Here is an 11,820-nt window from a genome sequence, read left to right on the forward strand (position 1 = left end):
TGTGTGTGTGTGTGTGTGTGTGTGTGCGAGTGAGCGATAAATGCAGATGGCAGTTTGACTTGCTTGCTTACAATGGACGATTGCGTGGGCGTTAAAATGTCAAGTGGTCTATGTGGATATTTTATTCAAATTCTAGAGCATTTGTGTATTACCCAAAAACAAAAACAAAAACGAAGAGAAACAGTAAAACCAATTTCTCAGTTGTTTACAAGCTTATTTTTGTATTTGTCAGCATCTAGCTACTATGTAACTGCTTTTCCAATTTTGTCACTACTACCCACATTTCGCCATTTTACAATGTCAAGCAACTGAACCACAAATCCAGCACAGATGTGTTGTGTGCCTCGTTTCATTTCACTCGACTCAGCTTACTTGTTTGTCTCTTTATAGCGGCTTTATTTCTCTTCTATTTAGTATATTTCTATCTACTTCAAGTTATTTATTTTCTCTATTCCTTTCATGTTTTTGTTTTTATTTTTTTATTTTTATTTTTATTTTTTGTGTATTTCTGTTTGTGCTTTTATCAACAATAGAATTTCGCTGATGCAGCTGAAGATGTTCATAGCACAAAGCAAGAGTATACCATTTCGTGGACATGTCTATCTTACCGGTGAATGCAACTATGGTGGGCGCGTTACGGATGACAAGGATCGCCGCTTAATCCTTTCACTGCTCAACATGATATATAATCCAACCACAATCGAAATGGACAAGTGAGTATACATACAAACATAATACATATGTATGCTCGCCCGCAGCGGGTGAATTCGGGGTATTTACTATTCCCAAGTACTGGTTTCTTTGTTTGTTTTTGGCATAGGAGCATACGTATGTATGTATGTATGTATGTGAGGCGAATATATTCTGAAGATTCTGGCTCTGTTATCTTTATCTCATGTATTTATATTGTTCATATTGAATTTTGCCAATTTTATAGAATGTCACGTATATTTTCGATTTTAAGGGCCGCTCGTGACAGCGACAGCAACTTTTTTAGTTACCTTAGTTTAGAACTTGCGATATGTGTGTATGTTTCTTTGCAAGCGTTTATATTTTAATGGTATTTTGTAGGAGCTTTAAGTGGCTTTATCTCACCCCAGCAAACCTTGCAGCAGCTCATACTTTCCCGAAGTGCGTCTTCTTAATCTAAAGCATAACTGCTTAGACGGTAACTCCGTTGTTTTTTATCATCCTTTCTGGCGCTCCAAGAAGTTCAGGAAGAATTTAATGGACCAGTGAACCCGCATGGCGTTAAAACGCCCAAAATTGAATTTCAAATACTTAAAAAATATTCCAAATTTTAGTCAGTTATACGCGATTCGAATGCCATATTTCGTCAAAACCGTGCAGCCAATTCTGAGTGAAGAACAGTCTCGCATAGTGCATGTTTTTATTCTCTTAGAATTTCAAATCAGCCTATACTGATGAAAAATCTCTTAATTACAAAAATAAAATGTTATATATTTACAGGCTAAGGGTCTAATTTGACCTCTCCTTTTTTAAATAACTTTTCAAAAGAATTCTCAAACTAAAATCTTCTTAAATCTCTTTCATCTGATTGTTCGAACAAATGGCAACCCTCCTAAGGCAAGATCAGGAATAAATCCCTTTCAAACCCATTCCAATTTATACCCATCTTTTATTAATTCATCCAACTTACTGAATAATTTGAATGTAACTCTCCTCAAACATTCGAAATGTTCAAACTAAAGACTTCTTAACAATCTTTCGTTTGGCTACGTTATTTTTTATATTTCATATACTTTTTGAATTAGTTAATTGAGTTAGACATTTCAAACAGGTGGCAGCCCTCTTCAAAAGTAGTTTAAAGCTTAATCATTGTTAACTCTACTTCGCCGGACACTGCAATACATATTTCAATCAACTGGTGAATTGGGTGGAATTTCAATTTTCAAGCATGTGGCAACCCCCCTAAATACAGCTCAGATATAAAAAATTTTCTAACCCCCCTGGTTTAACTGGTAAAATAGTTTGAATTTAACTTTTTAAACAGGTGGCAACCCAAAGTAGGTCTTGGATCTATATGGCATTATTGTTAAAGCCTACAGTGATGTGGGAGTCTAGTAGAGCTTACCAGCGAAGGCTTTGTTAATTAATCAGCTATAGCTTGCATCGGCCTTAGTCGAATCTGTCGAACACTTCGAGCTCATATGGAGAGTTCATGGAATCAGTGGTAAGACCCATGTTTTTTCTCAGAACTCTCCATGAATCTCTAAGAGATCTGTAGTAATATTCACGCAGATCTTACGGCCCAGAAGGAAGCTGTTGAAGTGTGCGACTTTCATAAAATTGGATCTTTATTCTGATAGCCACTCGGGAATTAGAACACTGGTATGATCAAGAGAATCTCACAAATCTTCAACTCCCGACTTGGGTGAGGAGTTCGTTGAAATTCTATAGCCACCACTTTTATTGTTTGATGGGAGTCATATACTACTTGGTAGCTTTTAAATATTTATTCAGTATACATACTATGTTCATACATACATACATACTTACCTCTTTAATTTAAGTTATATATTTTTTTTTTGTTTTTGTGCTTCTTCTTTTGTCACCCAGCTATCCCTTATCACAATCGGGCACCTATCGTGTACCACTAAATCCAACGCGTCTCAATGCCATCGAATACATTTCGACATTTGCACTTAGTCCACATCCGGAAGTGTTCGGCTTACATGAAAATGCCGACATTAATCGCAACAACAAGGAGACGAGTAGCGTAAGTATCCCAACAACAACAAGCATTTACTTATTCATCTTGATTGGAGCATATTTATTTTAAATCTCAATCATTAAATTTAAATTTGTTTCCACTAAAAAAACGCAGTTGATTGGCGGTGTTTTACTCACTCAAACGGATTTAATGGCTTCTGTGAAGGCAAGTGGCACAGCGGGTGGCGCTGTTGTTGACCCAGCATTTGCCATATGTAAAGACATTCTTTCACGCCTACCAAAGGCTTTCAGTCTTGCCGAGGTGGGTCAAAAGTATCCGGTGGTGTATACGAATTCCATGAATACCGTATTGAGACAAGAGCTGATAAGGTAAGAAGAAGATATGCTGATGGCAGTGTGCGTGTGCGTGTGTATGCAAATATACATACAAGTATATTTATGCACCTTATATGGGTGGGAAGGACACGTTTAGGAAGCTCACATGTTTCAAAATAAATAAATTAGGAATATGAGTAAATATGTACACACTGTACATACGTACATACATATGTGCATATTTACTGAAACGTGTATTGGAAAATCATTGTTTTCCGTAAGATATTATAATCTTTGAAAATTATTTAAGATCACACTTTCGAAAATTATTTGGGTTTTATGTTGAACGAAATGGTTTTAGAAGAGTAGCTAGTACAAATTTTCGTAGTCATCATGAAAATATTCAGAAAATAAAATGGACTACGAGCTACATTTGAAGAATCAGGATAATCGTTCAGAAAGTTGAGGCCCAAAAAGCTGTTAACTAAATGTGTACCTACCAATAAGGCTTGCGCCACAAAAAATTTATAGTAGAGAAGATTTGTGATTCCTTATGCAAATCACCATTTTTTCCTGAAAATTTTTTTTATTGGGAATTATGCGATAGCCTCTAGGACGAAAAAATTCAATCTGCGGTTAAAGAACATATACTTTTTCTTTTGAAAACAATAAAATATAAAAATTAAAAGAAAATTTATTTGAAAAAGGCAAAAACTAAATTTAAAAAAAAAACACAAGAAATAAAATAATTTCCTAAAAATTAAATCAAATTAAAGAGAATTTTTTTTATAAAAAGGAATTCTAAAAATTAAAAGCAAATTAAATTAAAAAAAAAAATATTAAAAAAGATAATCAAATAAGTTCCATAACTTATATGAAATTAAAAAAAAATGTTTTTTTTAACAATAAACCCCACAAATTAAATTAAAAAAAGGAAAAAAAAGAAAAAATATAGAAAATTAAAAAAAAATATATTTTTCTTTTAAAAACAATAAAATCTACAAATTAAACAAAAACTTAATGAAATAAGTTAAAAATGATGCGGGTTCGATCTCTGCTAAAGTCTGGAGAAAGAAGTCTGATGAGGAGATGTAGTGATCTCCGAAATAGCAGCTATAACTTCTACCGCCTTAGGCTACGTTCACACAGGACCGAGCAGAACGAAGCCGTTTCGAATGGAGCGATGCTTTCAAATTAAAGTAGCTAGTATATGGTAGTGTGCATGCAGCAAGCTTTTTCAGATGGGTTTTGGAGCTAAAAGCAAAACAATTTGTGATTTTGAAATTTCGTTTTTATTTTGCAGCCTCTTGCCGCCGTTGCGAACAAAAAATTTAAATAATTAATTAACAACGTATTTTTGGAAAAAGCAATTGCAGCAAATTGAACAAAGATATTAGCCGCTAACTTTTGTGACATCCTTACAGCCGATGCCATGCAAAAAGCTTCGCTCCGCGCTTTGTTCAGTGTGAACATCTGAAACTTCGCTTCGCTCCGCCTTGCTTTAATCGATGCCGCTCGGCTTTCTGTGTGAACGTATCCTTAGAAATTGTTGTTTTTTTTTAATTTTTTTCTAAAAATGATATTCCGATCGAAAATTGTTGATTTTCAAGAATTCTATATCATTTCCACGAAAAGTTTTTTTTATTACAAAATAAAAAAATAGGGGTATACTTTTTTTTTAATAAGAACAATCCTAGGAGGTGAGAGCATAAAATTCCGACTTTACTTTTTTATATGCATTTTTGAACCACCCTAATGTACAATGCTTAAAAGAAGCCTAACCTAATAAACTAATTAAGCAAGGAGGCACAATAAAAGTCAACAATAGCCTTTTTTACTAATTTTAATAACTTCATTACAATTTCATTTTATTTTTCTATTTCTATTTTTGCATTGTTCCATCCACTTCCAGATTCAATCGCTTACTAGATTATATACGCAAAAGTCTGATCAACGTACAAAAAGCCATACAAGGTCAAATAGCTATGATACCCGAATTGGAGCGTACACATTCGTCAATGGTGATTGGTAAGCTACCGGCGGATTGGCTAAAGAAAAGCTACCCATCGCTGAAGCCGCTTGGCAGTTATGTTACGGATTTTCTGGCACGGTGAGTTATTTAAAGCAAATATTTATATGCATAGCTGGTGCTATTAAACTACAAATTACGACCCAGTTGTGTATGTTCACACATTAGATATGTATGTACATACATACATATGCGCATGTTTTGAATGTGCGCATATATTAATTTTATTAGTAAGGAAATGAGATTTTTATAGATGTTGCTTCTAAAAAGAATTGCTAGGTACATAAATAATGCTGTGCTTGCATTGTTATGCTCAGCTATTTCTTAGGTATGTTTTTTGAAAATAATAAATTTGTATGTATGTAAGTATGTATGTCTGCTTAAATGTACTATGTAGGTATTTTTTAGAAACCTCTTAAAGATGTATTCCAATTCTTGGCAGTTCTAAATTAAGCTTACAATTTTGCTATAATTTATTTGTATAATCTAGTCAAAACGGATGACGTGAATGTGCAAAGTGTGATGTGAGGCCACTACAGTTTTAAAATATTTGTATACATATATTTAAATATTTTTTTTAACTTACCCGCATAGACTTTCCCAGAACGTTTGCTACAGATTTGGCAACTCCTCAAGTTTGATGTTGGTCTCTACCCACATTTTGCACTTGAGACAACTTAAGAATTAAAGAATTTAAGCAAACATAAATTGCTGACGTATTTATCAGATTTTTTCTTAATTTTTTATTTTTATTTTTTTTATTGCGTAATACTTTAAGCTATTACGTATTATAAAAGCTTACAAACAGCTAACAATTCTGTTTCAATTTCAACTCAACAATAAGTAGAAAATAAGCAAACAAAAAAATCAAATATCTTTGGAATTTTCTAAAATTTTTGTTTTCTATTTTTGCTCATTGATTTCTTTTAATACATTTATTTACCTCCTCTTACTTTGATAAGCTGTTCCTATACCTTATTTATTTTGAACAATGTTGAATTATTTGCACATTAAGCTGATTGAAAATATATTTACATTAGAGCGGGTCAATTTGTATGGGAGATTTTTGTTTCTAGACTATGCGCGTACAGCGCAGAAGCATTCTACGTGTAGGTCTAAAATCAATTTGAAGTTTGCCGAATTGCGAAAATATGTTTACTGTAGTGTCGTAAAGAAGCGCTTAAATTTTTGTGTAAAAAAATCCTATTTTGTGGTATCTTATCTTATGTTTTCACTTAAAAATTCCACCAGAGGGCGCAACAGTGAAAATGTGCACATTTTCTGCGAAACCTATTTCCACAATTTGGCAAACTCCAAATGGATTTTAGAGGCATGGTTTCTTGGACAAATTTGCTTAGACTTACACTTAGAATCCTGTTATGTTAAGAGCGCATAGTCAAAAATGCGCCCTCCCTAATGTTCATACATATTTTCATATGTATATTTTTTATTTATTTTTACTCGGGCATTGCGGCTTTCAGAAAAGCTGTAACTGTGCCAGGAAACATGTGTAAATATGTACATACATACATATGTATAGTATGTGTTTGCACTGTGTTAGTAGTAGGCTACTCAATTGTATTAACTTTACTTTCTAGCAACACAAATTGTACTGTGTGTCCATATTTCTCTAGGCATGTAAGTATCTCTACTTGGCAAACGAGCAATGAACAATTTTTCATTTCGTTCAAAAAAAGGCACAGAAGGAATTTCATATCTGAAATGAAAGATAAATAGATAAACTATTGTTCAGTAAGATTAGGCTAATGATCCTGTTATTAGCATATCCTGAATACACACTTTCTGGGTGTAGGGTCAACGATGTGGAAACTGCTACTCTAAATAATCCACTGACTCCATCTTTCAAACGGAAGTCCTTGCAATACTACGAGTAGCAGACCAGCTAAATGACGAAAGGTAATAGTCAGTTGCTCTAAGTGCCTTGGAAATCGTTTGCATCTATTCAAAAATAGTCCAGGGATGCAAATTTAGGCTAAACTCCGTTGCAAGGTGGAATGAGCTTGACCTTGTATGCGTGCCGAGACTCTCATGAGTTGATGAACTGCGGTTCTTTGGAGCCTCCAATTGGACCGGTGTCAAATTTAGGGCCAAACATAGCAGGAACAGTCGAGTGCATGAAGGAGCTCATTACTAAATCTGGTGCAGAAAAGCCTTTGGAGGAGTACTGACACCTAGAAAACAACGAAATGTCTCCTGAAAAGATCTGACAGGGTGGTAGCAGAATTCCTTCTAAATGAAAACTAATATGTTTGGGTTTTCTATCTTTAGATTACCACAGGAATGAATGAAATATTATCAATCATTCTTCCGTGAGGAATTTTAAAGAAATTTTGTATTCCTAAAGTGGTACAACCGGGTCACGATAATGCTAAGGATTTCGTACCAAAAAAAAACTAATGTTTTTTGTACTCCAAACGTGCTGCATATCAGGGGCAGTACGTCCAATTTATCGCACTCTCAAAGCATCTGCCTAAAAGAGGAAGTAAACGGAGACTGCCCTTCACAAAGTGGTTCACACGCTGGCCTTACTACAAACAATTGACTATGGCTTCCTTTATTGATTTTTAAGGTGCCTTTAATAATGTCAGTATTGATTATATAATGTGCATGTAGAGCTAGATTGTTAGAGATAAATAAACTAGTAAACCTAAACTCCCATGGATCGATTTCCTTCGGTTATAAGCGAAATTATAAAGGACACTCTTAAGAAAGTGAATAGATTCCCGGGCCATAAACTGGAGAAAATTACTTGGTGCTATTTACAAATAAGACAATATTAACTGATGGTAGTAAACTTAAATTCCGGTGTACAGAGGTTATATATCTTGAATTTTTATTGGATCCCAAACTTAATTTGAGGTTAAGAATTGAGAAGCGAGCAAGGAGGTCCTCGGTGCCCCTCTATACAATCAAAAGAATGTGCACGGCTATAGTCCGACTCATACTTTTTTAAAGAACTCTGGTGTGGTGGCCAACTTTAGCTAATGATTAAGTACTACTTAAAAACCTTTACAGAATTCAGAGGTCAGTGTGTTAATTCAACGGGTACAATGAGATACTGACCAACGGGGTGTGCATAGCTCAGTGGTTAGCGCTTCTGACTTTGCACATCGATGACGCGGGTTCGATCCCTGCTGAAGTCTAGAAAAAGAAGGCTGATGAGAAGATGTGTTGACCTCCGAAATAGCAGCTATAACCTCTACTGCTTAGGCTTTGTTTTTTTTTTTCATTTTTCCTAACAAAAAAAAATCGTGGTACTCAGCTGCTAACAGCGTAATCAGATTACCGGCTTTAGGTTACTGGAAAGAAAGTCCACTCTTTGCGACAGGGTTTATGTATGCTGAGTTTCGGGACTAATTTCCGTCGTCCCTTGATACATTTGGTTTTAAAGACAAAGCGGGTTCGGCGTTGTGCCATCTGAAGTGTCGTTTTCGTTCTCTTGTTTTTACTGACGAATCAAAAATGGTAGGTAGTGGAGATTTTCATTGACTGCACATAATTGTTCGACCTAGGCCAGATAAAGACTAATACATCTCAATTAATCCACAGTTGTAGTCTCCTAGAAGTATTTAGAATCTCACAAATTAAAAACTTTTTCGCTTTCCTTTTTCTAGTTTGGAATTCTTCCAGCATTGGATAGATGACGGGGAACCGAATGTCTATTGGCTATCTGGATTTTATTTCACACAGTCCTTCATAACTGGCGTACTGCAAAACTATTCGCGAAAGAATACGCTCCAAATCGATATGGTTGAAATCAAATTTGAAGTAACCGAATATGAAATGGAAGTGCCTAGTAAGCCAAGCTTTGGCGCATACATACGGGTAAGTAAAACCTGTAACTTTATTTTTTTATTTACATAATTTAACGATTGTTATTTAAAAATCATAATATATCTACATATACTATATACTCATTACACATGCTACCACACAAATTTGCATCTATACATATAAAACAGGAACAGCAGTCCATCAATGATGAGACAAAATTTTTTCATGTAAGATATTGCAAAGTACAATTTATACGCTTTTATTGTAAACCAAAAAAATTACTAAAAATTATGCTAAATAAAGAACATTCAACAATGAAAATCAAATAAATTTAAATTCTCCTCATCTCCTTTAAATAGGGCCTCTTCCTGGAAGGCGCGCGCTATAATCGTGAAACACAAGAACTAGATGAATCCTACTCAAAGATATTATTCGATACATTGCCAGTTATATTTTTCCGTCCAACACTAAAAGAGACTGCGCAAGCGGCGAAGGAGGATTCCAAAGTGCGCGTCATCTACGATTGTCCAGTTTACAAGACCAGCGAAAGGCGTGGCGTTCTCTCGACAACCGGTCACTCCACCAATTTCGTGATGTATATGCAACTCAATTGCAGTCGCACACAAATGCATTGGATAAATCGCGGCACGGCATCTCTGTGCCAACTTGATGATTGAAATTGATTTTGCATTCAGATGTATTTTTTATAGCTTTATACATTATTTTTTAAATATTTTTCCAAAAAAATTTAATAAAATTTGCCAATTCTTAATTTAAAAAAATACTAATTTTTTCAAGTACAAACATTTGGCGACCGATTATATTTGTACCGATAAGTCAATAATAGATTTTTGTTCACAAAAAATTTTATTATGTATTTATGAATTAAACACGAAGAGTAGAGTTTTTCTGCCGTTCTGGCCTCCGCACCGCACGTCGACATGCAGACATATTTGCATGCGTTACTAGCACCTCCTAATAGCGCAGAGCTTGCGAGCTCCACACGCTTCGAAAACAGATACCGCTGGTCGCAGAAAGACGTTCAAATTGGTCACCCTGCTCAGCAGGCCATACCAGTTAGGAAACTAGCCAGTCTTCGAATTAAGCTGCCTTTAGATGAGACAATTTTTTGACAGACGATAATCATCAAGCTATTTGACTTTACTTAGTTCTAACGTTATTTCCTAGATTCAGGGTCGTTTCTGAAGTAGCTTTTAAAATTTATTTATATTTCAAAAAAAATGTTGAGAGCAAAAATTGGCCTTTAATAAAATTTAAAGCTATTGAGAAAACGGCCCTCAGAGACATATTGGGCTTAGTGGAATGTGGCCAGTTGTCGGTCTTAGAAAGGAATCTGAACATAATTAGTATTAGGGCTGGCAGTTCTATCCGGATTTTTGACTATTCGAATAGTTCGGTTATTCGAAGATCGGATTGAAAATTCCGAATATCCGAATGAACGGATATTAACCGCATATCCGGATAAAAAAATGAACGGAATTTAACGGGATATCCGGATTTTCGAATCTCTGAATTGACAATAAAATGTATTATATTTTGCTGTTATTTTTTCCAACTCGGTAGATTCTGTAATTTTGCGCACAATTTAATTATAATGATATTTGGATAACCAAATGAACGGATATTAACAGGATTTCCGGAAATTAGAATAACGAAATGAACGCATATTAACCGAATATCTGAATTTTACCTGTATACGCGAATAACCGAACGGATATCCGAATATTCCCAGCCCAATATATGATGTAACTCAACTTTAACAAAAAATATTCAGTAGGAAATCCCTTCTAGAGAAGAACGTGCAAGAAGAAAGAACTTGCAGAGAGCTTTGGCTCCATTACCGCCATTATTTCAAAATTGTACGAGGGTGTAGAGCAGAGGTGGGCAGCTTCGACAGAGAATTTTGTAGTGCGCGTGCGAACAAGTCGTGCGGTTGAATTAAGCTTTCGCTGCCTTCTAAAGCAGGGCGTGTATTTATACGCGAATATGCCCGCCGTTCAGGCGCCGCCCAGGGCTGGTGTAGTGTCAGGGGTTTCTCTCTCTTTAATATTGTCAGGGACTGAAAAACGGTGTTGAGCTCGTCAGAAGTTAAAAGACATCTCATATGTTTGGGTAAGCAATAGGAAAGTAAAAAGTAGTGTGGTCGGTCGTCTACTAAAACCAACCACTTTAGTCAATCCATCCGTCAGACAATTATGGAAAAAAAATTATGTGTCCAAGTTCACTGCCCATAGCGTGTCATTGAAAACAATCACGCTCGGATTACAGCACTGATAACAATCTACTACTTGTATCGAAAACAGAAAACCCCTCGAACATGGACGATTCATTTTGTGTCAAAACTTAAGGCACTGACGTTATACTTTTGCTCAGTTGCAAAAATTTTTATCAAAAACATTTACAGGTCTCGAATTGTTCAAACTAATGCTATTAGCGGAATGCGCACATTTAATTTACCGCCTGCGGGATTTTCCGGTAGAATTCCAAGGAAACATACCCCATTTATTTTTTTTTTTTTTTACAAAATTTCAGTCTCAAAAAAGTAATATGTTTGTATAGTGGTTAAATGCTAAACAGTTGATCCAAAGCATCAACTGAATGACTGACTTGAATGGTGTTAAAGGCATTTGCGGCGCCAAGCGTTCAATTGTTAAGCATATTTATGTAAAATTGTATACTTGAGTGGAAGTGAATAGCCGAAGATGTAGTATAAAGGAATAATATTACGTATTATACAATTGATGATTTTTGCAAACAAACAAATAAATAAAAAGTAACAATAGATATTAAAATAAACTCTAAATCCGTTTTGGACAATGACCGTCAGCGCATAGCAAATGTGAAATACGCAAAAATTTGAAGAACGCCAGCCACTTGAAGACAATTGAAATAATGTTCGATTTGAACTTGAAACATGCTCTGAAGCATCTTGTTCGTCGTTTGGCTATTGGAGCAAGTTTTCGGCA

The 11,820-nt window shown here is 35.1% G+C and overlaps 1 protein-coding gene across 1 annotated transcript in view; it reads left to right on the forward strand.

Annotated features, from left to right (window-relative positions):
• The window catches only part of LOC118747544 (dynein heavy chain 3, axonemal-like), a gene marked incomplete in the record, with an annotated part of 16,812 nt that extends 7,277 nt beyond the window's left edge, over positions 1 to 9,535 (forward strand). The window contains 7 exon segments of the mRNA XM_036481594.1: positions 534 to 713; positions 2,581 to 2,740; positions 2,849 to 3,063; positions 4,922 to 5,119; positions 8,674 to 8,884; positions 9,022 to 9,060; positions 9,193 to 9,535. Of these exon segments, the coding sequence (XP_036337487.1) occupies positions 534 to 713; positions 2,581 to 2,740; positions 2,849 to 3,063; positions 4,922 to 5,119; positions 8,674 to 8,884; positions 9,022 to 9,060; positions 9,193 to 9,510 (1,321 nt within the window).
• Positions 9,536 to 11,820: the final 2,285 nt, after the last annotated feature.

Source organism: Rhagoletis pomonella, unplaced genomic scaffold (genome assembly GCF_013731165.1).
Source record: "Rhagoletis pomonella isolate Grant_MI unplaced genomic scaffold, Rhpom_1.0 Rhpom_scaffold_00012, whole genome shotgun sequence".
NCBI classification, from domain to species: Eukaryota; Metazoa; Arthropoda; class Insecta; order Diptera; family Tephritidae; genus Rhagoletis; species Rhagoletis pomonella.